This window comes from Camelus bactrianus, chromosome 2 (assembly GCF_048773025.1).
Source record: "Camelus bactrianus isolate YW-2024 breed Bactrian camel chromosome 2, ASM4877302v1, whole genome shotgun sequence".
Taxonomy (NCBI): domain Eukaryota; kingdom Metazoa; phylum Chordata; class Mammalia; order Artiodactyla; family Camelidae; genus Camelus; species Camelus bactrianus.
The window spans coordinates 62,149,325-62,177,260 of NC_133540.1; the positions used below are offsets into that span (position 1 = coordinate 62,149,325).

Below are 27,936 nucleotides of genomic sequence, written 5' to 3' on the forward strand. Positions count from 1 at the left end.
TATATATATATATATATATATATATGTTCCTTTTCATATTCTTTTTCATTATAGGCTATTACAAGTTATTGAATATAGTTCCCTGTGCTATACAGTAGGTCTTTGTTGTTATCTATTTTATATATAGTAGTTATTATCTGCAAATCCTGAACTCCCAATTTATCCCTCCCCATCCTCTTTCCCTCCTGGTAACCAAAAGTTTGTTTTCTATGTCTGTGAGTCTGTTTCTGTTCAGTAAATAACTTCATTTGTGTCTTTCTTTCTTCTTTTTTAAAAGATTCCACACATAAGTGATATCATATGGTATTTTTCTTCTTTTCTGGCTTATTTCACTTAGTCTGATGATCTCCAGGTCCATTCATGATGTTGCAAATGGCATTATTTTATCCTTTTATGGCTGAGTAGTAGTTCATCATATAAATATACCACATCTTCTTTGCTCAATCATCTGCCAATGGACATTTAGATTGCTTCCATGTCTTGGCTATTGTAAATAGTGCTGCTGTGAACACTGGGGTGCATGTATCTTTTCGAATTAGTTTCCTCCAGATATATGCTCAGAAGTGGGATTGCTGGATCATGGGGTTAAGTCTATTTTCAGTTTTTTAAGAGATCTCCATACTGTTTTTCATAATTGTTGCACTAAACTACATTCCCACCAGTAGTGCAGGAGGGTCCCCTTTTCCTACACCCTCTCCAGCATTTACCGTTTGTGGACTTTTGAATGATGGTCATTCTGACTGGTGTGAGGTGATACCTCATTGTAGGTTTGATTTGCATTTCTCTGATAATGATATTATTTTTTCACATGTCTGTTGGCCATTTGTATGTGTTCATTGGAGAAATGTTTGTTTAGGTCTTTTGCCCATTTTTGATTGGGTTGTTTTTTTTTTTTTTTTTAAGTTGTATGAGATGTTTGTATATTCTGGAAATTAAGCCTTTGTCAGTTGCATCATTTGCAAATATTTTCTCCTATTCCATAGGTTGTCTTTTTATTTACGGTTTCCTTTGCTGTGCAAAAGCTTTTAAGTATAATTATTTTCTATTTTTAATTTAAAATTTTTATTGAGGTAGTTGATGTACAATATTATGTAAGTTTCATGTGTACAACAAAAATTACTATTCTTCCTTTCACTATTATAGACTGAATAATTGAAATTTTTCTTTAAGTTTGGATTCCTAATTTTAAAATATTTTATTTACCACTCTCTTCTGGATTCTCTCTTATTCATTATGAGAACTGACCTTCGTATTTGACAAGAAGCAGGTCATGGATAACTGTGAGAAGGTGGAAGAAGCCATTTGGACTGAGATGCGGGAAGAGCATGAAGAAGTGGAGATAGTGTCCATGTATGATGTTTCTGTAAGTTTTTTGGGAAAGCCAATAACCAGAATTCCATCATGAGAAAGATTTGGTAAGAGGGAGTTCCAGGAACAATTTAACTCAACAATAAAGGAGCCGTTATCTATGCAAGGCATGATGAATGCTCCATTGTTCAAAAATACGAAATCTCAAATCTTAAGTGCTTGGCATATAGACAATCCAGTGGGCTGGTCAGGGTAATAAAGGGAATATAAGATCAAGAACATACAAGTGCCGTTGTAGAAATGAAAATGTGAGAGAGAAAAAAGATAAATCACCTCTACTTGGGCTAAATAGGACAGGGCTTCATGGAGAAGGCATTTGAGGAAGTTTCCGTTTTCTGCTCTATCGGTCAGTGTCAAGGTCAAGTCTTCACAAGGAGGCCAGATCATTATGTCTAATAGTGATGCTTTTGTGTGTACATGCTTGTCCCCTACATTGGCCAGGATCTAGAACAGTGCTTGGGACAGAGTAATCACTCGATATTATATCATTATAATAAAACACTATTATGATAGTAAATACTGACTGGCTGAGTGAGTAAAGGAATTAATGCATGTATGCATTAGGAAGTGGCAATGAGCTCTTCAGGGGCAGTGGACCTGGTCTTGCTTGTCTTTGAACCCGGGTCTCGCAGCGGTTCCAGTGTGCTTTACTGGCAATTCGCTGGGCTCTCTCATTTCTCCGAGGATTCCCAGGGCCAGCCTGGTGGGGGTGGGGATCCAAGCCCCGGGCCTGGAGTGACGACTCCGGGCGGTAGGGGGCGCCGTCGCGCAGCCGGGCCGGTCCCGACGAACCACTCGCGCGAAGCCGGACCGCAATCGACGCCATGCGTGCGTTGCTGCCGCTGCTGCGCACGAACTGGGCCCGGCGCGTGGGCGTCCCCGCCGCCACCGCCGCCCGCCTGCCGCGGGGAGCAAACGCAGGGCACGGGCCGCGCCGCGCCATGGCCTTGTACCGCACGGAGGAGCGCGGCCAGCCCCACTCGCCCGATTACCGCCTTTACTTCAGTAAGTAGCTCGCGGGGGCCCACCGCGCGGAGGGCCGCAGGCTCGTGCTAGGACCTGTGCGCCCGCGCGGCCTCCATCCCTGCCTCTTTCGGGCCGCCTTCCCGCACGCGGGGGCCCGCGCTGAGCCACGGGAGCTGCCGGCGATGGGGGCGGCGGACTCGGTCCCCATACGCGGAGCGCTGAGACGCAGGGTGGAGCCGCGCCAGTCACCTTGGGTGCTGCCAGCCGCCCTCCCGGAGCCGCGGGCGGAGCGCGTGGGAGCGCGCGGTCACCTGGCGCGGCCGGCAGCCGTTAACCCAGCCGCCGCCGGCGTTCTGGGTCCGCGCGACGTCGTGGTGAACCGGAAGGAGCGGAGTCCGCCCCCGGCCCGCCCTCCCGGTGGGCGTAGCAAAGCTTCTCCTGGGGGAGGGCCGCCCGCGATGGGAGAGGCAGGCGGAACTTCGGAGATGCCTGGTCCACTTTTCTTTTTCGGGGATGGGGTGGGGGGGCACTCTGATGAAGGCTCTTTTCCCAGAAGCATGAATTTATTCTCTCAAATTTGCACCTTGAATGCGATCCACGATCAAGAGCCATATTGATTTGAGAGTGGCCTCTTCTCCCCAAACTGAGCAAGCCTAGAGGGCGAGGCCACTTGGGGCACTGACCTGGCCAGTGAAGATCTTCATTCTTCTCATTTTTCTTTGCATCCTGATATTTCACTGTGTAGGCTATGACGTGAAATAGTGAGGTTGGTTGAGTTGCTTTCATGCCTCGCTGATTTCAGAGCTCTGAGGGGAGTAGTACTTTTTTCTTTCCCCTGTAAAGTCGGCCTGGCCTTATCGCCCACCTGTAGGGACCTCCAGCTCTGGAGACTTTCAGATCTCAGCTTGAATTCTGGATTCTTTAGCTCTTAGCTCTGTGACCCTGGACAAGTTTCCTAACTTGCTGAGCCTTGGTTTTTCTCATCTGTGAAAATAAGACTAAGAATTACATGACATAGTGAATACAAAGTGATTAGTCATCGGGTCTAGAATATAAGTTATTATTATTAATACCTGTGATCATTATTGATCCCTGTAATTTTAAAAATATTTACATGTGTCCTACTTGAGCTTAGGGTTGAGGAGTAGTTTATAGGAGAGAAAAATGAATTTGTTTAGTTTTGTGGTTATAATGCAGCTAATACTGAAATTCCCATTTTCTTCGAAATTGTTTGCCTTTTCCTCTATGCTACATATTCTTTTCAAGACTAATTAGGTAGAGGGGAACCATTAACAAGAAGACCCAAATTTCTGAATGGATTGTCGCAAAAGTCTATGATTTGAGGAACAGCTTTCCATAGAAGCAGTGTTCCAAAATAAGTGAGGTTTTTTTAGTAGATAAAAGTTGTCTTAACTCATAGTAGGATGAAAATACTCTAGATCTGCAATAAATACAGTAATAAATAATAGACAAAAAAGTCAATAAATATTTATGAAGTGCACTAGGCACTGTTAGATGTGGCACTGGGGTTTTAGTTATGGGCCCTGCCCTGAAGGGATTCATAATATCAATATAATTAATTAAGGAAAATTTTAAAACTCTAAAAAATTCTACTTGAACGTTGGCTGAGGAAAAACAGTCTTGAGTATCTTGGAACATATGGTATAGCCCCTTTGGAATGGGGAGTCTTGGGCCTTAATTATGGCTCTACATTAACTTGTGTGCTCTTGGGCAGGTGATTGCTTCATGTCTTCCGAGGCCAATTTCTTTAGCTGTAAAATAAAGCGATTGACCTAACAGTGATCTTTAAGTTCCTTCTTACTGCGGACATTCCTTGGAGGCATTGGATGAATAATAGTTACTCTTAACTTTCCGTATTGGGGCAAAGCCTCTGTTAGGGCATTTCTGGGGCTATATTGGCTTCTCGCTGTCATTTGTTTTTCTATTTACAAGTTATTTTCAGACTCATTTTTCTGTAACTAGAATACCACAAATAAGTATTTCACTGAGTTGGGATAAACGACAGAAAAGAAGAAAAAAGGTTTTTTACTGAGGTAAATGGGCAAGAATTGGAAGAAAGGAGAACGTGATTTGGGGTAGGGGCCAGGTGGTGAGACAGGAATTGGAAGGTATTGCTGGGTTAAACAATTCCTGAACTAAACGCCAGATGGCGTCGTTGGCCCGGGACTGCTCGCTACTTGCTGGAAGGGTGGGCCAAAGTGAAAGGAAACCTCGTTAGGGTCGGAGGAGGAGGTAAGGGGGAAACAACAAACAGCTGAACAGTTTGCTCTTTGTAAAGATGGTCACAAACTGGATCTTTTAAACTCTGGCAGTGTCTCTGTGCAGTGGTAGACAGCAGTTCTCCCACTTCAAAGAACATGAGGATAGCTAGCGCTGCTTGGCCGGAAAGCGTTATTTAGCATTATCACGGTGGAATCACTTCCCACATTTCGAGAGATATCCCAGGTCTCTGAAGTACTAGTGCAGTTGGGAGGTAGACGAGTTTTGAGTTTCGTTTCTGTAAATGGTTTGTCTTTACCACCATTCAGAGAATTAGAATAAATAATAGATGCAGTACTATTTTTCCTTTTAATAGGTGTGGAACTTTGTAGAAATAGTACTGAAGCGAGACAGGGTGGTAGAGGGGAAAGAGCGTCCCGGCAGGAGTCATCAGGCCTCCTGGCCACGTTGCTAACGTTTTGTGTGGCCCTAAGTGAGTAATTTAACCTCTCTGTTCCTCATTTTATTAAACCATGGAAAGAGGAAATTGGACTCCGTGATCGTATTTCAAACTATTTACTCGATCACAAGCATCCCATGGTATGTTACTAGGTTTTCTTTAAACAAAGGGCTTCATGTTTAATAAATTAGCCAAACACTTCCCATTTTTATCACCTTGGGGAGTCACAATGTACATATTAAAGTTCTTGGAAATTCTTGTATAAAATAACTTGTCCCAGATTTTTGAGCCCCAGAGCCTGTTTCCCAGAATAGTTGTTGACATCTTAGTAACTCCAGAGTTTCATGGAATTCTGTTTGGGAAGTGGTGTGTTCTAGACTCATAGTCAGAACACTCAGATTGTAGGCCTGGCTTGACTGTCTCAGGCATCCCTTAGCTCAATTTCCCTATCCGTAAAATAGAGATAGCACTGATAATTTTACAAAATTGCTGTGGCAGTTAAATGAGACCACGTGTGTAAAGACTATCAGTGTCTCATGTACAGCACATGGTTAATATTTAATATACATTATTTCTTTTTTCCTTTTGACTTTGACATAAGACCAGGATTCTTATTGTTATGTTTTGTGAAAGGTGAGGACAATGGGAAGTGGATAGAATTACACATTTTGAGTATGTCCCAATTTACTAGTTCCGAGGTGCCAGAGTACTGAGCACTGACTTGCAGCACTCTTGGGACCAAAGACAGCTGCATACCAATATCCTTTTGGTAGTCTACATGTTTTGGTTTTGTTGATAACTTGAAAATTCATTATTTTAGATTTTTTAACTTTTCTGAAAGGATGAGGAGAAGCTACACTTTCTGTAGTTTGGATTTTTGTTACTGTGGAGTAGACAACTGGTTCACTTAGAGAAACAGTGCTGCAGATAATTCAGGTTGCATTTATTTAGCATGAGAATAAATCATGTAGTTCTTTAACAATGAATTTGTTCTGTCATTTATATCAAACCTACGCTTATGTTGAAATGTCTTTTTAAAGTACGTCATTTGAATAGTAGGAGGAATCTGCCATTGAGTGTACCATACATTGGACTTAATAAAACTTCCTGTGAGTAATGCACAAAACATTGTTTGAGTCTTAAATACGTGAGTTCCTATGCCTTTTTTTTTAAGTTGGTTCATATCATAGAACTTGAATCAACAGAATAGGACATAATAGTTACTGCACAGATAGAGAAACTTTAGTTATATTTTTTGGTTTTCGTTGTTGCTGCAGATTCCCATAAGGATCTCTATAAGTAGTTTTAGTAATAATACGTAATAGTATGTTGGTACTTGGTTACCTGTAGCTATTCGGTGTATATAATAGATATATAACCAGACACAGGTTTTGCAATCACATTCAATTTTCTCACTCAGTAATACAAGTAGCAAACTTTCCTTCTGATACAACTTGCTGTTATAAGAGAAAAACACATGGATAACATACAAAGTGCTAGAATAAGATCTCATTTCAGTCCAGGTGAAGGGGAGGTTTTGACACTGGCGATACCCGTGTGTATTGGTGGGGCTGCCAGAGGGCATTAGCCATGCCTAGTAGGCATGTAGTCTGATTTTTGACGAAGTGAAATACAAAGACGAGATGGCAGGATGACAAGTGCTTACCTTGGCTCCTTCCTAGTAAATACCCTATTACAGTGATAGTAGGTGAATAAAAAAAGGATAACACTAGAACAACAAACAAGGAGGATCCCTCAGAGCTGGGTATTTCAGAATGTTTATAAAAGAAGGAAAACAGGTAGAAGTGTGGGTGTTGATGGAGCAGCACGAGGAGCTACACGTGCTGAGGGGACGCGGTTTAGGGAGCCCTGAACTGCTCTGTGCAACCTCCGAGACCTGTCGACATCAGGTGGGAGAGAGGGTGAGAGAGTGACGTGGGGTTAACACAGGGAGGTCGTTTTGGTTTTATTATGGAGTAGCTCGCAGGTGTTCCTGGGGTGGCGGATGGCTGATTCCTCCCTTAGAAATTGAAGAAAGTGTTTGGAGGGTGTTCGGAGGACCTGAGTGTGGCCGGCCCTGCCAAGCTCTGTGCACGCTGGCATTTAGGGGACGCCCAGTGGAGCTTCTCTCCCAGACATCTCCCTGGGTAGCGGGCCCTTCAGCAAGCCTCTCTGCATGCACATCAGCCTTTTCTCATCTCTTATTCTTAAATTTAGACCAAATTGTGAGGGATCCCCTTCAGCCAGGTTTTCATCGCTGCTACTCTGTCTACCAGACTGCTTTGTCAGAAGGTGACATCTATGTGGCAAACAGAATGATCAACTGTAACTTCTCATCTCGTGTGGATTCTCAATAGTATTTTTCATAGTCGAGTCCGCTCTCTTCCTTGAAACTTTTTTTTTTCTTTTTCCATCTGGAACAACGCTCTCTTTTATCTTACTTTGATGGCATCTCCTTCAGCAGTCTCCCTCGCTGGATCCTCTGATCTGAACTCTAACCTTTGAAATGGCCCCGGACTCAGTACTCGGCTCACTTCCTATCTGTTCTGTCCCCAGGGCAGGGGTTGGCAGGCCCTTTCTGTCCAGGGCTGGGTAGTAAATAGTTTAGGCTTCGCAGACCCTGTCGTCTCTAGCACAACTTCTGTACTCTCTGTCACAGTTACCTAACCTGTATTGTAGGGCAGAAGCCACCAGACAAGAAAGGCATCGGTGTGGCTATGTTCCAACAGAACTTCATTTACAAAAATAACAGCAGGCCATCCTGGATTTGGCCCATGGGCCAGAGTTGGCAGTCTTACTGCTTCTGCTCTAGATGATCACATCCGGTCCCATAGCTCGAGATACCATCTCTGCTTCCCAGATTTGTAACGTTGGCCTGAGTCTCGTCTTGCATGTCCAGGAAGTGTACTCTGTACTTCCATGGAAACGTCTAAGGCATATCTCAAGGTTAACGTGTAAAGAACAGAGCTCGTGAGCCCCCAGCCTCCGCCCAACTATCCCTGTCTGTCTTCACACCTAACTTAACGCAGCTCATTGTTGTGGCCCCTCTTCCTCTTACCCCACATCTACTTTGTGTCTCTCCCTTCAGTCCAGCTTTTGAAACGTATCCAGAAGACGGTTACTTGTCTCCACCCCCACCCTCGTCACTAGATCCATGTCACTGTCACCTCTCACTTGACTAATTAATTGCAGGAGCCTCCTGATTCTTCACCTTGCCTCCCCCAGCCCCCTCTGAAGTCTGCTTTCCACATGAGAGTCATCTTGATTCTTGAAAAATTGAGGTCTGATCATGTCCAGGTGCTGCTCACAGAACCCAAGGTCCCGTGTGACCTAGAACTGGTCACCTAATTCTCTGAATGCGTTGCTTACCCCTCTTCCTTCTCATCGTTGTGCTCCTGCCATCCTGGCCTCCGTACGGTTTCTCTAACGTGCCGTGCTCATTCTCACCTCAGCACCTCTGCACTTGCCCTTCCTGCCACATTCCTCCCTGGAGTCTCCTTGACCCACTTCCTCACTTCATTCATGCCTGTGCTGAAATGCTGCCTACCAGAGAGATCTTCCCTGACATTTCAATGTAAAATGTTGTCTCCTTCCATTATTCACTCTTTTCTTGCCCTGGACTTGATGTGGTTAAAAACATACTCATATTCATTGCTTCTTTGCACCCCTCCCACCAGAATATAAGTTCCATAAAAGCAAGCAATTTTTATACTTAGTACCTAAAACAGTGCCTGGTGTAGTACATGTGGTCAGTAAATATTTACTGAATGAGTGAATTTAAGGAAACCTTGTAAACTAACATTAGGGAAAAAAAGGAAGTAGAGGAGAACTTGAATTTTTCAGAGTCAAATGGGTGTCTTCTGAGATTTCAGAAGCTTTGGCACCCATTGAGAAGGAAGAGGAGGCTATGAAGAAAAGGCATTCGAAGAACAAGAACTCTTGGAAATTAACATCTGAGTGTTAAGACAAATAAGTCAGTAAGTGTGGTCAGTAAGAATGGTGTTCTGCTGTTTTAAGCCACCAAGTGTGTGATCATTTGTTGTGGCAGTCCTAGAAAACTAATACAGAAAAGTTAGAATATATGGTAAAGAAGTCAATCAAAACGTAGGACAAAATGTCAAAGAGACAGAAAAGAGAGATAGAAAGAAGAGACACACAGGTTAATCTAGGAAGTCTAACATTTGGCTAATATGAGTTCCAGAAGGAAAAACAGACAAAATGAAGAATTTTCAAAGGAATAATAGAAGAAATCCAAGAATTTAAGTACCCAAGTGTTCTGAGACCCAGACACTTTACTGTGAAATCTCAGGAAACTGAAGCTTTTACAAAGAAGATCCTGAAAGTTCTGGGGTTGGGGGCAGGGGAGGGAGGGAAAACAGGTCACCTCCAAAGGACTGAGAATCAAACTGGGATCTGATGCCTTTGAAATTCTGAGAAGATAATTTTCCTCCTAGAATTTACTCAGGCATCCAGTAATGTAGGGTGAGGACTGAATCAACGTTCCAGACATTTAAGGACTTGGGAAATTTACCTCCCATGCAACCTTTCTTACATACAAGTTAGGGATTCACTCCTGCCGAACAAGTAAGTAAACCAAAAAAGGTGAATGCGTGGGATCCGGAAAACAGATCTAAGCTGGAGATCAAAGAAGCAGAGACTTTGGGTGCCAAGAGAGCATCCAATCCAGACTGCAGCAGGAAGAATGAGATTTCCAAAGGGAGATATTTGGGTAAAGAGAGCATTCCATAGTTTTAATGGAATCTGTGAGGCGTTTGAATAATTTATAGATATAATTATGACTGACAATGGAAGGAGGAAAATTGGAAACACAAGTTAAAATAGACACTGAACAGGAAAGAGAATTTACTTATAACATTCTGCTTGGCCAAAAATCAACACATAGACAATACTTCCTAACCTTGCCTGACTATAAGAATTACTGGGGAGAGGGTGCTATTAATATAGATACCCAGATTTCCCTCACAATTTTGATTAGCTGGATATGGGGGTCCAGAGATCTGTTTAACAAGCAGTCCAGGTTTTTCTTATTTTTAGGAAATACACTAACAGGAAAAGCACAGAAAACTCAGTGTGATTATAGAACATCTTAGCCTTGAAATGAAAAAATAAAAGTGCAGAAAATAAAAATTAGGAGAGAGAAGAAGAAGGACTAGAGAAGTAAAAGGCCAGTTAGTCAAATCAAGAAATACTGCATCTTTTTGGTGGAACAAGGAATAAAGCTTTAGTATTAAGACTGGCCAATAGAGAATTTAAGAGGCATAGGTTGGGGTCAGACTTACCTCTCAGACTTGGGATCAGCAGATAATATTCTAAAACTATGAATTAAAAACCAACCATATATTATTTAGAGAAATGAAGACAGCCTCTGGACCTAAAGTAAAAGAGGTGAGATTGGGTTGCTCTGAGAGTGGAACTGGATTGGAGAAAAGTGAGGACTTTTTTTTTCTTAACCATGCACATGCATTGCTTGGTTTAAACAACAACAAAATAGATATTTTAAAAAAGTAAATTGGTAACAACAACTTGGTTTCAACCCTAAAGAAACAACCAGTCTGAGCTACAGATAATGGAGTTCTAACCTAAGATTTACCACTAATTTACTCTGAGAAAGGGCTGTTTCTAACGTGTACTTCAGTTCAGTCTTTAACGAGTGGCAAACATTGCCACGGTGCTTGCTGCACGTACCGTGTCTCTCCTGCGGCTCATAGGTATCATATAGATTACCTGTTTCATTTTAAAGGGGATCAGGATAGGTAGCACAGACCTACCTGCTGTCCGAAAGGGGAGCATTCCTACGAAATCTTTCATAAGCCGTAATGGCGTAAAGCGAAGAAGCCGTGCCTTAGGACACATCTTGCTAACGGATGCACAAAATAAATTGAGGGTAACACAGATGCTCACAGACACAGTTTAGAGCTATGGCAGCTTGATGCTGAGATGAGGAGCGTAGCTCCTGGCAAGGAGCTGGGCGGGGCCGCCCTCACTGCTTAGGGGTGAGGCGCACTGCCTCTGTAGCAGCTGCTAAAAAACGAACTATGAATGCTGTTTTTGATTTTTGCCTTTTTTTGTAAAAGCGAAAATCGTCTTCGGATTTCTTTCTCAACGAGAACAGGTACTAATGTAAGTCTTTTGTAAAAGTGAAGTGGCATCAAGCAAACTTTCAAAAAGCAGGGGATACCTGGACCTATCTTTAAACCTGCCTTTAGAGGCCAGTGGTACCGTTTACATCGAGCCTGACAGCATGCTTATAGCATTGACTCTAGAATCTAAACTTTTAATGGATTCCTATTCTTCCTTTGGGCTTTGGGTCAAAGATTAGCGCTCTGATTGTGCCAAGAGGACTCCTTTGTCTTTAAACTGACTGGGTGACGCTGATGCGGAAGATGTGGAGCGCGTGCCCTGCCTTACTTAGCTGTGGGCATAGCTCGCTTTTTAGCACGTTTGCATTCCAGCACCTAGTACGTTGCCCTTTACATACGAAATTGTATATTGCTTGACTGAAGGAAATTGAGAAAGTTAAGTTCCAGAGACATTGAGTGACTTTTTTAAGCTCAGTCAGTAACTACAGGTCATTCTCTTGGCCTCTGTTTTTATTGCTCCTGTGCAAATGTGTTGGTATATTACCCATCAAAGCATTATAACTATCAGAGATCTAAGGCCCTATTTTATTTTTATTTTTCCCAGAAATTATTCTTACTTTCTTATTATGTTTTTGTTTAAAACATTTCATGATCCTGGGGGAGAGGGATATAGTTCAATGGTAGAGCATGTGCTTAGCATGCACAAGGTCCTGGGTTCGATCCCCAGTACTTCCATTAAGTGAAAAAAGAAGTTAAAATACGTAAATAAACTATTTCATGGTCCAAATGGCTTCTAGTGGGTACGGTTATCTGAATCAAACTATTCGCTTACGTTTATACTCTCTTTACTTTCCAAAATGGCAATTAGAAAATAATTTTAGCATACATATTGGCGTTACCTTAGTGTTTGAAGATATTTAGATCCCAGTTTAAAGAGACAGATGTCTAAGCACACTTCTCATAAATCTTTGGCTTTTAGCGATCACAGCATAGTCTAGTCCCGTTTGTCCCCGTACTTGAGTTATCGTATGCTCCTCTTTCATCTAAATAAGTTTGTTGGGGTTTGTCCCCAGTTAACGAGAGCATTGGAACTTTAGGGAAATTTAATACCAAATCAATCAATGTGCTAGAGATAGCTAACTTTTAATTTACAAAAGCAGCCCAGCTATTCTGTCAAGTTTGCTATACTTCATTAATTTTAATAACAAACTCCTGGTTTGTACAGCTTCCTGAATTCTTAGAGCTGAGATTATTGTTAATTTCCATCACAATGATAGGTTCCAAATACAACAACTGAAGTAATCTGCTAAAGGATGTGTCTTACTTCTCTTCAAAATTCTACCTTATCTTTGTGACTTAAAGCAGAGGAAAGAATCATAGATTGGTGACTGTTATTTGGAATAAATGCCTCCATTTATACATTAATATATTATATTTTTCTTAACTACCTTTTTTTGCTCCATATTTATTTATTTTAAAAATTACATAGAGAAAAATTCACTACTTTTTTGGTTCTGAGTTATAATAGAAATATAGATTCATTTAAACACCCTCACAATTGTGGTATAGAATAGTCTATCACTAAAAAAAAATGTCCCTGTCTCTCTTTAGAGTCACCTCCCCCTCTGCCCTCAACCTCTGGCAACCATTGATCTGTTCTTTATTCCTACAGTTTTGCCTTTTCTAGAAAGTCATCCAAATGAAATTGAGTCTAGCTTCTTTCACTTCGCATAAAGCGTTTTAGATTTTTCCATTTTGTTGTGTATATCAGTAGTTCACTCCTTCTTATTACGGACTAATATACTATTGAGTAAAACACCATTGTGTGGGTATAACAGTTTCTTTGTCCATTTACCAGTTGGACATTTGGGTTGCTTCCAGTTTTGTGATTTTGAATAAAGCCGCTATAAACATACACTTACGAATTTTTGTGTGAACATAAATTTTCATTTTTTTCTGGTTAAGTACTTAATAGTAGGATTTCTGGGTCATATGTTTAACTTTATAAGAAACTGCCAACTGTCTTCCAAAGTTGCTATACCATTTTCAATTCCCACCACTGTATTTTATTTTAATAGAAAATATGTAAATGTGACCCACTTAAGTATATTTTTTATTTATAGAAAAGTAAATAATCATGCAACAAACTGATAAATTTCATTTCTTCTGTTCTTGTGTTGCTCATAGATGAGTTTAAAATCAGGTAGAGAATTTGAAATATGTGATATTCAAAAGAGAAGTTTTTTTTTAAGGTGCATCCTTTTTAACCTGTGAACCTTTCATCCTATGCAAAAGAGCTATATAGATCATAAAAAGAGTTTTATATCCTTTGCCACTTGTCTGTTTTTCTCATTTTTCTCTTGTGTGCTTTATCCTGCTTTGTGCACCAGTATCCTTCATGAGTTACCTTGTTGCTAGGTTGGGAAAAGAAAAATTACGTTAACAGCTCGTAAGAAAAAAATGGAATAGTAATAGAGATATTTGCTCAGCACATATTTATTGAATTCCTACTAAGTGCTGGGTACTTTCCTGGATACTGGGGATCCAGCAGAGTGCATAACAGAACAAACAAAAACAAACAGCAGAAAAATCTCCTTCAAGAACCTTAGTCTACTTATAAGTGCTAAGGAAAATGCACACAGCTTGAGAAGAGGAAATAAAATTTTAGTGGAATGGAGGCCATTGTTAAGTTATATACTTCTGATTTTATTGGACTGAAGCCATGGCTTGTTTTTGTTTACACAAACTTTATTTTGGAATAATTTTAGATTTGGCAAGGTTACAAAGGTAGTACATAATTCCAATATATCTTACCACTTTTTTCTAATGTTAACATCTTCATTACCAAATGTACAAGTGTACATTTGTCAAGGCTAAGAAATCAACATTGGTACACACTATTAGCTGAACTCCACATTTTATTTGAGTGTTACTGGTTCTTCCATTAAGGCTTTTGGGTTTTTTTGTTTTTTTTCCCCTGTCCTGGGATCCAATTCAGGGTACCACATTGCGTTTAATCTTATTTCCTTGGTCTCCTCCCATCTGACAACTTCTCAGTCTTTTCTTATTTTTTTTTTTTTTTGATGACCCTGAAACTTGAACAGGATTGGTTAAGTGTTTTGTAGAATGTCACACAACTTGGGTGTGTCTAATATTTTTCTCATGATGAGACAGGGGCTATGGGTTTGGGGGAAGAATATGACAGAAGTGAAGTACCCTTGTCATCACAGCATATCAGGAAGTACCTGCTGTGAACATGACTTATCACGGGTGATGCTAACCTTGATCACTTAGTTAAGAGTATTGCTTGTCAGGTTTCTCCATGGAAATGTTTTTCCCTTTCCATAGTCTATTCTTTGGAAGCAAGTCGCTAAATCCAGTCCACCCACATTCAGGGGGGTCGGGGTAAGCTTCATTTCTTGGAGGGGAGAACATCTACGTATATTGTTTAGAACTTTTCTGAAAGAAACATTTGTCTCTTTCCCCTCATTTATTTATTTATACAATCACTTATTTGTATTACTGTGGACTCGTGTATTTATTGTATACTTTGGGCTATAGTTCAATATAGGCGTACTGCATTTTATTGCACTTTGCTTTATTGTACTTTGAAGAGACTGCATTTTTTACAAACAGAAGGTTTGTGGCAACCCTGTGTTGAGCAAGTCTATCAGTGACAATTTTCCAACAGCATTTGCTCACTTTGTCTCTGTGTCACATTTTGAGATTTCAGACTTTTCATCATAATATTTGTCATGATAATCTGTGATCAGTGGTCTTTGTTGTCACTGTTACAACTCACTGAAGGCTCAGATGATAGTACTTTCTAGCATAAAGTATTTTTAAATTAAGATATGTACCTTTTTTAGACATAATATTATTGCACACTTAATAGACTACAGTATAGTGTAAATATACATATATAATTTTTATATGTGCTGGGGAACCAAAAAATCTGTGTGACTTGCTTTATTGCGATATTTGCTTTATTGCAGTAGTCTGGAACCAATCTCACACTACCACCAATGTATGTCCATAGTCCATTTATCTTGTTGCTCAACTTGTTCCAGCCTTGGCCTTTGGGAACTCTTTCGTGTTGGCTCCATTTCCCTTTGACGTACCTCCAACCTTTTGTTTTTTGAGTGCTTGGTTGGTTTCTGGTACTACAAGATGTTCCAGGGTCATCTTGTATGTTCTTCACCCCTTAGGATCAGGCACTTCTTCAGGAAGCCCTAGTTCTTTTTGTTGGAGAATTGGTATTTAAAAACCAAGATTTGGGTACTAAGTGTACTCTTTGCTATTGGAGTATCAGTCAGTCTTCATCATATTTATTAAAACATTTTAAAGTCTAAATTTAAAAATTAGGCCAGAGAAGTAGAAAGCGAGAAGTAAAACATACCCTGACTTAGAAAATTACGACGTGAATTTTCTGTGGCTGACTTAAGCCTAGCTTTCGAAAGCAGATGCTTTCCACTAAAAGTGCTTATTGGGTTATTGTGTTTTATTCAAATAATATGTACTTTTAAAGGTATTTAAAATATACATTTCAGTATGCAATGAGAATAAAATAATTTCTATTATTGAAATGTTTGTGTTTCAAGCTTACCTTAATACTAGCATTCTTATCACTTTGAGTGGAACAAATTATGTTTCTTGGTAGGACCTTTAAACCTCTGTTCATGTGGCTTGTAGATGGCAATTGGGAATTCTGTTGTTATGTTTCCCTTAGGGAAACTGACATCAGTTTCAATACAGTTCACTTATTAATGAATCTCTTTTTAAAAGTAAGATTTTTTCATATTTGAGGCTTTAGTCTAATTTGGACATTTTCTGCTTTGGATGTTTTAAGCCACAAGGAGAGGCAAATGGCTTCAGCAACCCAAATACGGTTGATTTGGTGTGTACAGTAGTCCCCCTTAGCTGCAGTTGTGCTGTCCACAGTTTTAGTGGGCAACTATGGTCTGAAAATGTTAAGTGGAAAATTCCAGAAGTAAATATTTCATAAGTTTTCAATTGCGGGCCACACCATTCTGAGCAGCTATGATGAAATTTGATGCTGTCCTGTTTTGTCCTGGTCCTGGGTATGAATCATCCCTATGTCAGCCTTAGCAGACACCTTGGTTATAAAACTGACTGCCCAGGCATCACAGAGCTTGTGTTCAGGTCACCCTTATTTTACTTAATAAAGGCTCCAAAGCTCAGGAGTAGTGATGCTGGAAATTCAGACAGTCTCTTACTGTGCCTAATTTATAAATTAAACTTGATCATAGGTATGTATATGTAGGAAAAAAATGTATCATATGTAGGGTTTGGTACTATCCACAGTTTTGCATCCACTAAGGTCTTAGAATGCATCCCTGTGGATAAGGCAGGGGACTCCTGTTTTTCTCTTTGACCATCAGATTGGAGCAAGTTTTAAAAGTTGAATTAAATTTTAAATTGGGAGTTAAAGTTAATTTTGGAAAAAAAGCATTAAAAACTTAAAATTTGAAAGTGGATAAGAGTATAGTTGCTTTAAAGAACAAGATAGTCCATTGCTTTAATCCTGTTTTTTTGTTTTTGTTTGTTTTCTTTTGCAGAGAATGTAGCTGGTCACTACATTTCCCCCTTTCATGATATTCCTCTGAAGGTGGACTCTAAAGAGGTATTGTTTTAACTTGTTTTGGGCAGGAAAATATATACTTCTAGAATCACCATCAAATGCTCTTTGCAAGCATCTCGAAAGGAAGGAAAGTGGTCAGAAGTCAAGAAGGGCAATGGAGCTTTAACAACAGGATTGTAACCCTCATTCCTGAATCAGACTTTGTGTAAGAGTAGGATTCTTCCAGGAGGACTTTAGGAGAAAGAGGTGTTAGCAGTCCACAAAGCTTAGATTTGGTAGGAAATAAAGATTTAAGGTTAAGAATTTAGGTTAACAAGAGGGTTATTTTTAACAATAATAACAATATTAGTAGTAGTAAGATAGCTAACATTTGTGGATTATTTTCTGTTGGCTAGCCACCATGTGAACATGTGCCATGTTACTTAGTCCTCATGAGCTGCTGTTATTATCTCCAAGGACACTGGAGCTGAGGCATGTTATTGACGTGTCTGAGGTCAGACGGCTGGTAAATGACAGGACCAGGTTTTAACCAGCATTTCTGACAAGGGAACTCATGCTGTTTAACCACTGTGTGCAAAAGGTGCTAGAAGAGTAAAGCTGGAAGAATGGTAGTCTGTGGCCGGCTGTTCTTTTAGAACTGAAGAGTATTTGAAGGTGTGTGGGTGGAAGGACGGGAGGTTGGGTAGGAGTGGGAGCTCTGCTGCTGAAGCGGAGCTGGGCTCAGTTGTGGGAGCGTTTGGAGGGCTCCCCTGCCCGGTTGGCGAGATGGCAGAGCTGACAGTGGATGTTAGTAATCACCGCCAAGTTGGGAGCTCTTCCTTTAAAATCCAAGCAGCTAATTGGTGTATTTCAGTACCAGATTTATTAAGGGGCACGACTGTTAAGTAAATAACCAGGCCTGCATTCAGGTTGAGATTACACAGTAGGGGGATCAGGTAGGGGCAGAGCCCAGTGAAGAAGTGGGAAACTGCTTCAGATGCAAAGGTGTTGTGACCTTTTTGATGATACCTCCAGGGCCAAATACCGGGTGACATCCTAAGGTTGTGGACCGCCACAGTGGGATTTATGCTGCCCTCCAGCCCTGCAGAGGCCGGACTGTCCATAGTCATGGCGATGGGGAGGAGAATAGCGAAGACTTCCTGAGTGCTGCCAGTGCTGAGCCCAGTAGGGCGCTCAGCGCTTGGCTGGCACTGTGTCAGTGTGTCCAGGGCTACTGGTGTCACCCTGTTTTCGTTAATGAGGTTAAGTGCCTTGCCCTTGGTCACAAATCTAGTTATTGTGAGGGTGAGATTTGAACTTAGATGCTCTAACTCCATAGCCTGTGTCTTTTTTCTTTTTTCAACATTTCTTCAGGCTTCATTTTAAAGGACATTTTAAAGGTTTGAGGTCAAGAAGACAAAAGATAATGGGTGACTTGATACAGGTTGAAATAAAAAAGCAAAAGTAAAGAAATTTTATTCTAAACTATTATTTACAAACATATTTACAAGTAATTATTTCCTATAACACTAGAAGAACTTTCTAGAAATAATTCTCCCAGAAAGAGCTGAGAAAAAGGATGCTCAGCAGCAGGGGCCTGTGTCTTAACTGCCCTTGTGTAATCCTTGTAGCTCATTACTTTCAGTGGGTGTTCAGCTACAGGACAAGGAGTCACATTGTCTGGAGAGAGAGAGGAACCCAGTGAGAGGGCAGAAAGAACTCCACACTGCTGTGTGTGTCTCTGTGAGTGTGTGTGTGTGTGTCCATGTCTGTGTGTTTTGTTTTGGCCAGTGATCCAACCTAAATATCTCACGTCTCCCAACACCTCTATTTTTGGCTAAAAGCATACGCATTCATCCATTCATTTGTTCATTAATTTATTCATTCAGTAAACAACCATTGATTGCATACTTATTGTGAGCCATACAGTATTCCAAGCACTGAAGTTCAGTGGTGAGTAAGGTAGATACAGTTCCCGCTCAGCCAGATGAGACTAACGACACCCCAAAATAAGTCAGTCAGTCATCATGTTAAATGCTGGAAAACTAGAACAGAGTGATGAAGGTAGAAGGGACTGGTGGGTGCTGCCTCCCATGGGGCTGTACCATGACAAAATCTGTGTACCCGACAACAACAGTAACAATAATACTTGAGGGAATCACGTAGTGGGCAGGGGTGGAGGTAGGGTGAAGAGTGGTCTAGAATCATCCCAGTGAGCATGATATTCTGCCTAAGGAGGACCAGTTTTGGGGAACATGAGACTTAGGATTAGGCAAAGTTGAGGCTAGGGCAGGACAAAATGTAACAGGCAGTCCAGTGAATTCTGGGCACGTGGAGGTTGGTACACACAGTGGTTGTGTAAATAGTTCCCAGTCATAATGATTAGAACTGTTGCACCTTCTACTTTAGGATGTGGGATTTTAGGAATAGATTCCATGTTTCAGGACTGACTTGGAATAATTGCTTTTCTATTTGTTTTGTTTCCGTCCTTTTGGTGTGGAAAAGTTACGTATAATGTGTGAACATTTGTAAATGGCGTAATTTTTCTTCTCAGCCCACCACGTATTCTGTTTTAATTTAAAAGTGCTTGATGGCGGCATAGTAATCACACCTTGGTGGAATTCACAGGCAGGAGGTGCAGTCGGGTACTTTCATGGCTTGTTAGTCACGCTCCCTGGAGTTTCATTTCAATAATGAAATGACTGTTTTAAGCATAATCACTGGAAACTGCCAGTCTTTTCCATAAAGACTGAACAGAGCCTTTGCTTATTTTATAAAAACTAGGAAAATATACTTGAAAGAGATTTAGCTTTTCTGATAATTTGCTTAATGGAACACTTGGATGCTCAGGCACTGGGGATGTAATTGCCGAGAGGAAAACGCACTGGACATTTGGTGGATTCTCTGTTGAATCAGGTTTCTGGAAGCCTCTGTAGTAGAATGTTTACACAATAGGCATATTTTCATTGCTTTTCAGTCAGTGCAGCTGTATTCTTTCATGAAATATTACAATCATAAATACCATCTTTTCTTTTATAGGCAAATGGCATTCCTACAAAGAGGGCACGAAATGATGACTATGAGGTATATCTAAAGGTTTTTATATGTGTGTATCACTTCTGTTGTCTTTAAAGACCTTGATGATAGTTTGCATTTGTAAAGTGCTTCTGAATTATTCTCCCTGCAAAACTTTCATGTATATTCTGATGTTTTTCTTCTTCTGTAGTATCTCTTTAGGGCAGCTGGGGATGATATTACCATTTCACTTTTTTTTTCCCTTGTGGTAAAATATACGTAACATTTACTGTTTTATTTATTGCACACTTTTTAAATGTACAGTTCAGTGATGTTAAGTACTTTAACATGTTGTACATGTCACCACCATCCATCTGCAGAACTTTTTCATCTTCCCAACTGAAACTCTGTACCCAGCAAGCCCTAGCTCTCCATTCCCACTTCTACCCAGCCCCTGGTAACTGCTATCTACTTTCTGTTAGTAAATCTGACTATTCTAGTTGCTTCTTTACCATTTCATTTTATAAGTGAAAAACCATAGAGAATCAGGAGATGAACCCAGATATTAGTAGGAAGTTATTATTTACCATTGTGGATGGTCTAAAGTAAAGGTATGAAAATGGGTCAGTTTATCATCTTTCTATTATAAAGGAAAAAGATGGTTTCAGAGGCTGTTTTAGGATCCAGGAACAAGTTTTTTAGGGGTAGAGGAGAAGAAAAAAATAGTTATACCAACTATATGCTAAACCAAATAACATTCTAAATATATCTTTTAAATATGTGACTGTCAAACCTTTCATAGTTCTTGCTTAGGACTAAACATTTGACTGATGTCTATCATCCCGTCTCTTGCTGTCAGCGCCTTTTTATCTTTCTGATGCCAGACAGCTTTTCCTGCCACCTTCTTTAGCCTTCTTTTCCCTTCCCATCCTTTTTGTCATCTAGTCTCTAGTCCGGCTGAAACTATGACCCCAGCCTTTGAATCCACTTCCAACAATAGCTGAGGGGCTGTTTAATTCCTGCCACCTTTGCCTGCCATCCGTCTTGTATTTTCCTAGTAAACTAATGTTTGTCAGAATGGTCTGTAAGCCATCTACATTGGATCCACTTGGGGCACTTGCTAAAATTTCAGATTCCTGGCCCATTCCATATCTATTACATCAGAATCTCTGCTTGATGAGGACTGGTTAGTTTACATGTTTAACAAGTGTTTCAGAGCATTCTGTATGCACTGAAGTTTGAGATCCACTGCCCTGATGTTGAGTGAATAGACATTCAGGAACTCAGGTCTTCATAGGTTCATGGAGACTTTGTGACTTTGTGTGTTAACCTGGAAGCAGTTGGTTTACTGGGAAAAATGTATTCTGAATCCATACAGCCAGCTTAAAATTTAATTCTTAGAATGTAGTTTATATGTCAGAGACTACCTGATTTTTTTTTTTAATTGTGTCCTATTTCCTCTGTCCTCCAGCCCCCAACAGCCACTTTTCTACTCTGTTTCTGTGAGTTTCGCCTTTTTCTCTTTCTTTTTTAAGATTCCATATATAAGTGATGCCACGCAGTATTTGTCTTTCTCTGGCTTATGTCAGTGAACATGAGGTCCTAAAGTTCCGTCCATCCTATTGCAAATGGCAGGATTTCCTTCTTTCTCATGGTTCAGTAATATTCCTTTGTATGTATACAACATCTTCTTTACTCATTCATTTGTTGACGGGCACTTAGGTTGCTGTCATGTCTTGGCAATTGTGAATAATGCTGTAACGGGCATGGGAGTGCAGGTGTCTCCTCAATATCCTGTTTGTATTTCCTTCAGATGAATATCGCGAAGTGGGATTACTGGATCACGTAGTAGCTCTGTTTTTAATTTTCTGAGGCACCTTCATACTGTTTGTCATAGTGGCTGTACCAATTTACATTCCCACCAACATTCGCCCAAACCAGTGCACACGAATTCCCTTTTCTCCACATTCTCACCAATACTTGTTATTTCTTGTCTTTTTTGATGGTAACCATTCTAATAGACATGAGCTGATATCTCATCATGGTTTTGATTTGCATTTCCCTGATGACTAGTGGTACTGGTCAGTTGTATGTCTTCTTTGGAAAAGTGTCTACTCACGTCCTATGCCCATTTTTTAACCAAAAAAAATTTATTTTTGCTGTTGAGATTTTTATGTATTTTGGATATTATTCCCTTAACAGATATATGATTTGCATATATTGTCTTCCATTCCATAGGTTGTCTTTTCATTTTATTAATGGTTTCTTTTGCTGTGCAGAAGCCTTTTAGTTTAATGTAGTTCCCCTTGTTTATTTTAGCTTTTGTTGCCTTTGGTTTTAGTGTCAAATACAAAATTTGATATTTTAAGAGATACAAAGAGGCTGGAAGGGTGATTTTCTCTCATTTTTTCCCAAGTACACAAAATCTACTGACTGCTTTTTCGTATCTTTTTTTTTTCTGCAATAAAAATAGAAGGGAAAAATAGAGAAAGAAAAGAACTGAAGGAGGAGATCAGTGTCCCTGAGCCATACCCAACTTTCTGAATGAAACACATCCCCTTGCATTTTTGTGATTTTCTAATAAATTTCAGCAGGCCAGTTATGGTTTATAATTAACACTGATCTGTGGATAACCAGACTAACATCAGCTTTGAAAAATTACAGGTCGTATGCACTGTAGCCGGAGAGAAGAAAGGCAGGCTGGAAATGCACTCTTAGTGATCAGGAACAAATGATGAGGGAGAGTGTGGTTTGCAGCTTAAAATTCAGACCTGATCCATTGTTCTTTTGGCCTAATTCAGGTTTCCGTGAGCAGGTTTGGTAGGTGTTGTTGTGCAGAAGGATTGTCACTAGCTTCGTCTTCTCTGTCACCTCTGAGTATTCATCTGCATGCATTTGTTCTCTTATAGCCAGACTTTCCGGGATGAATAAATTATGTGAACATCTGCCATTTACTTAGGTTTTTCTTTTTAACAGCTACTTCAGACATATTTAAACAGGTGCTGGGGTAGCTCATGAAAGAGCGTAGAAAATGAAACATAACAGCAGGCTTGTGTATAAGGTTGCTAGGATAGGTATGAGACATACTTCTAAGGAGCAATTGTCGAGAATTCCTTCTCATCTTTGTTCTCTGTCTCATTATGAGGCTGCCGTTTTGTCATTGGTAAACTTCAGCCCTATCTAGAAGAACTTAAAAACCGTCATTACTTTTGTGGCTCGATTTCTATTTCTATGTCTATTTAATTGTGTAAATGGCATTCTTTGAATTAATGGCATTCATGTTTCATTAAGAAAGCCCCAGATACTGTTTAGCAGTGCTTTAAACCAGAGGTTCTCAGCTCTGGCTGCATATTAAAATTGCCTGGAAAGCTTTTCAAAATAAGCAATGCCCTGTTCCATCCCAGAACCATTGAATTCAAATATGTGGGAGGTGGGGCTCTAGAAATCTTTCTTCTCTTTTTTAATCAGTTAAAGCACTCCAGGTGATTTTTATGTGTGGCACAATTGAGAGTAAGAATATTTAATCGCTTTAATCACACAAGTGATCTGTGGTGTAGGACTAGTTTTTTGGTATGTTCATTTCTAATCTGTTGTGAACTGATACTTTAAAACTACAGTCAAAATGAATTATTAGAGAAGTGTAATTCAGGTACCAAATTTTTATTATTAGGTTCAACAGTCATAAAAATTGCTCCGTCAAGTTGCTATAAATGTTTCTAAGTGAACCAGTAACAACCAGCTTACAAACTAGCCTTGGTCCATGACCACGCTTGGAGTGGGACTTTTAAACCATTGCTTTGTTAAGTTGTTAAGTTACTGATACCAAAACGGCATGCAGGTCAGCTTTAACTGTACTTTCTCTTTGTAAGGCCATTACTGTAGGAAGTTAGTTTTACTCTCCATGGCCTATTGTCTCCTTTGTTTTAAATACTCTGCAAAGTTCAGAAATAGAGGAAGAAGCAGTGGTCCTTTTGTACTGTAGGGAACCAGAGAGCACTAGATATGCACGCTAAACTTCGAAATTCTTGGTAAGCTTTATAACCACCTATACCGATAGACTTAATTTTAATTATGACTATAATAACTTGGATTTAAATATTGTTTTTTTAATTTTCAAAATCTTTTACTTCATAATTGTCTGTATTTTTATTTGAATTATGTAACTGATCTTCACAACAGCCTTCTGTGGAGTGAGGACGGAAATTATCACACTGATTTTGTAGACTGGAAAAGCGAGACATTCAGCTCTCACTCCTATTTTAGTTAGAAAATAGAAATTGACACAAGTTTCCTGACTCCATTCTAGTTCTGTCATGACTTTGGGAAAGATATTTCCAGAAATGTAGCAACTTCTAACACTGTGCAATGGTGGTCAGGTGACGTGACTGGGCATAAACTTTATTGTGTTTTAACCAACTTCTCTAATATTTTAGAAGAAATTTAAAAGGCATAGGCAGACATGTGATGCAGACTCTAATCGTTTTTTGTGGGAAAAAGACTAAAGCAGTCCCATGCAGGAGATAAATGAAAAAATAAAGGATAGATTAAATTAAATTTTTTTCTCTTTGTTTTTTTTTAAATTGCAGAATTTGTTTAATATGATTGTAGAAGTACCTCGATGGACAAATGCTAAAATGGAGGTATGGAAATATTCTCTTAATATCAAGTGGAAATGAGAACTAATAATGATATAAAAACTTTGCTTCAAGTTGTTTGCCATAGTATTTTGAATTTGGAATGGGTGACACCTTTTTTATAATGAAAACAGTGGAAAACATTCTTGTGAATTTACTTTGAATCTAATTACAAAAAGCAAAATATTATTCAAAGCTGAATTTACACTTTAAAGAGAGTGTTTTCCATTTTTTGCCTGCCTCGTTTGTTATACACATATAAATTTAATTTTTCTCAACTCCTCTGTCTTTGAAAATGACAAATATTTTCAGGGTTTTCTAAGGTTCTGAGATGTGTTTTGTTCATAGGACACGACTAAGACATACTTGGGGCCGATGGCAGTTTTAGTTTCTAAGGGCTCAATTCTCTAGATTTTGTTTTACTCTGCCAGGAATGAAAGCATCTCCCTGGCCGGCTCTTGATTACTGAACACTAGCTGAGATCATCTGCTGTTGCCCTGGTTAGCTTTCTTCCCCCTCTTCCTCCATGAAACATGAACCTCTTAAGAACTTCCCTTTTGCTTTTCAGAATTTTGTAGTTTCATCTTCAGTTAGGTAAGATCCCTTATAGTTCTGAGTGAACTTTAATTTATGGCACTTAGTTGGCTGAGTTATTTAAGCCTTTTCCTACAACGTTGAGATAGCAAGTATTATTTCAAGTATTCAAGGATTATTGTGTCAGTATCTATTTCGCAGATTTCATCTTTGGAAAATTGTCAGTTATTTCACAAAGTCCTGGCAGTATTTTTTTGTTAATCCTTTAATAGGAACAAATAAAGATACTAGATTCTTCTTTTGCTCTTGCTTTTAGATACAGTGTTTTATCATGCTGGCCAGCTGGGTGTAGGATCAAGAACCTGTGAGATGCTGCCTAATTTAAGCAGCGTTTATTCAATCAAACATGGCTTCAGTTATTTTTTTGTATACCTCGTAGGATAGGTTTTTTTCTTTTTGCATAGCAATTCGGATATGTTTGATTGAAAGATAACTTTGAAATGAAATCACTTGGTGAAAAACCTTTAAGTTAACTTTATTGTAAGATTGATGGTAGAAGACCCAAGATTAGTAACAAATAGCAAATTGATTAATCCTTATCCTCTTGCCATTTCAGTAATTTTTATTATTTGTGTTAGAAATAAAGAGTGCATAAATCATAGAGTGCCTAAATATATAATCTGATGTTTCCTCTCCAGTTGTTTTTTTTTTTTTTTTAATACAGAATGGTAAATTAGAAATAAGAGCTGGCTTAGTTTACTTTAAAGTATCTTCGATCAGTAAGTTGGAATGTGAATATTTAGTCTGATAATGGCAGATTTAAAAAATACTGTTTGAATCTAGGATTAATCATTTCTCATCCCCCTTCCCCCTTTCTTCTATGATCCGCTTAGATTGCCACAGAGGAGCCATTGAATCCCATTAAACAAGATCTGAAGGATGGCAAGCTTCGCTATGTGGCAAATATCTTTCCTCACAAGGGTTATATATGGAATTATGGTGCCCTCCCGCAGGTAACATTTTTGTTATAATGGTAAAACTTCTCTGTCTTCTGAAAAAATTGCCTTGTAAATCCTGTGAACTACTTGAATTTAAATTGGTTCTGAGGACATGTCAGTGTGAGAGATTTGTAAATTTAAAATTTTTTTAATGTGGCGTTTTATTGTATCAATAAATTTTTTTTCAAACTATATATATGTCTATACTCAGGTTCTTGGCGTTAGGCATATAGAACACTCACATTTAGCATTTCAAACACATTTCTTTTTCTGGGCTTGGCTATTAAGAGTCAGTGAAAAGTATTTTATCTCCTTTATCTGCAGTCATTTCTTAGAATATGACAAGTTATGTTTTTGTATACATTCATATATGATAGCATGAATTTTGTTTTTTTAAACTTTAACATATGAACTTTTTAAATTATTAAAACTTTCAAAACTCATTGAATTGAATTAAGTGACTTAATTATTTACTATCTAGATCTATAATTTTTGATTGGGAAGCAATGAAAACAATGGCTAAGTATTGGTAAAGCAGCATTCCTATTACAGAATAACACTGCTTTTCTTTCTTTCTTACCCCTTTTTGTTTTGTTCTCACATTTCCTCACTCTTGGGAAGTGGTAACTCCTTCCAGGTTAGTGAGGAAAATTTAGAATATTCCAAGTCAGAAGTCTAGGTTTTGGGACATGGAGAAGCAGCTGCCTTTATCCTTATAAAAGCCATTAGAGCATCTGTCTATTTGGATGTTTAATTTTTGTATTTTAATTATTAATTTTAATATTTTGCATGACATTCCAAGATGTTTTTTGGAAAATATCTGAGAAGGGGCTTTGGTGTATCCAACTCAGAAAAACAGCTGCCCGTGTAGAATAAACATTCACAGGAAAAGAAAAAAGAAAATTGTTTTCTAAAGAGTCAGGCTGCCTTTGATGCAGTTGGACCACCCACATAGATACATTCTTGGTTAAAAGAGGCACTTCTGAAGTGATGTGCTAAGAATGAGAATGCCTGTTGAAACCAAAAAGGCGGGTTTTCTGACTCTCCAGGTGCCTAAGTAGACATTCTGTTTGACCTAGCAGTGAAAGGGCAAAAACATTTCTGTTAAGCTTAAGGGATACTGTCTGTAGGAGAAGATGTATGGATGAGGGGAAGGACAACCAAGTCCTTGAATTAGAAAAAGACAAAAACGGAGACATAAAACGTAGAGCAGGCAGAGCATAACTAGAGTTCATGTATTTGTTTATTGCATTAAACATTTACTAAGGATTTATATGCTAGGCAGGGTATTAGGTTTTGGGTGTACAAAGAAAAATGAGATATAAATGTAAGATCAAGGCAGCATAATAAGTGACTCAGAACGTGGCTTTTGGAGCCAGATTGCCACTTACTCATAATGTGACCTTGGGCAAGTTCCTTTGTGTGTTTGCACCTCACTTTCTTCGTCTGTTAAGTAGAGATGATTGAAGTCCCTCCTGCACATGGTCATGTTGAGGTTAAATGAGTTCTTGTGCATTCACCTTAGACCTGTGCCTAATGAATAGTGATCACATTATCATAACTACTGGTGCTTTTATTATTACATGGTCTTTTTTCTAAAAGGATGTATAGTCTTCCGGGGGTGGGTGATGGACACCTAAGCCAGCAGTTACAGTGGCTCATAATAGTTGCTGCTGACCACCCACTACTAATTCTGAGCTTTGTAGTTTACCTGTTTGAGGTCCTGACAAATTTGTGTCCCCTCTGGAGGTGTTGGCATTTTCAGGCTGCTCTCACCTGCTCTTAGACTAGTCTGTTGGGTACCGTAGAGCTTCCTGGGTCATGAAAGGATTAGATGGCAGCCCGCTCTGCTCTGAATACACCTGGTGTCACCATCGCCTCCCGAGATCTCACACTCCCCTCAGCACCGTTTTTGCCCATATGAGACCCTTTTAATGGCTTCCTGTTGCTAAAGGGGTAAGATGTAGACTTCCTCGGTAGCTCCTCAACCCTGCATAACCCGGCCCCGCCTCTCCAGGCTGGTCCCGCAGCCTTCATCCTGCCTCAGGTCCATTCCACC

The 27,936-nt window shown here is 39.5% G+C and overlaps 1 protein-coding gene across 3 annotated transcripts in view; it reads left to right on the forward strand.

Moving 5' to 3' along the window:
* The first annotated feature begins 1,934 nt into the window (after positions 1 to 1,934).
* Positions 1,935 to 27,936, forward strand: part of PPA2 (inorganic pyrophosphatase 2) — a 79,011-nt gene continuing 53,009 nt past the window's right edge. The window contains exons 1-5 of one of the 3 annotated variants that reach the window (XM_074342889.1): positions 2,140 to 2,373; positions 16,695 to 16,759; positions 19,736 to 19,780; positions 24,298 to 24,351; positions 25,773 to 25,892. In XM_074342889.1, the coding sequence (XP_074198990.1) occupies positions 2,193 to 2,373; positions 16,695 to 16,759; positions 19,736 to 19,780; positions 24,298 to 24,351; positions 25,773 to 25,892 (465 nt within the window). In that variant the 5' untranslated portion in view covers positions 2,140 to 2,192. Of the gene's footprint in view, positions 2,374 to 16,694; positions 16,760 to 19,735; positions 19,781 to 24,297; positions 24,352 to 25,772; positions 25,893 to 27,936 lie in introns of all 3 variants that reach the window. The other 2 variants (XM_074342892.1, XM_074342882.1) reach the window with 2 other exon arrangements.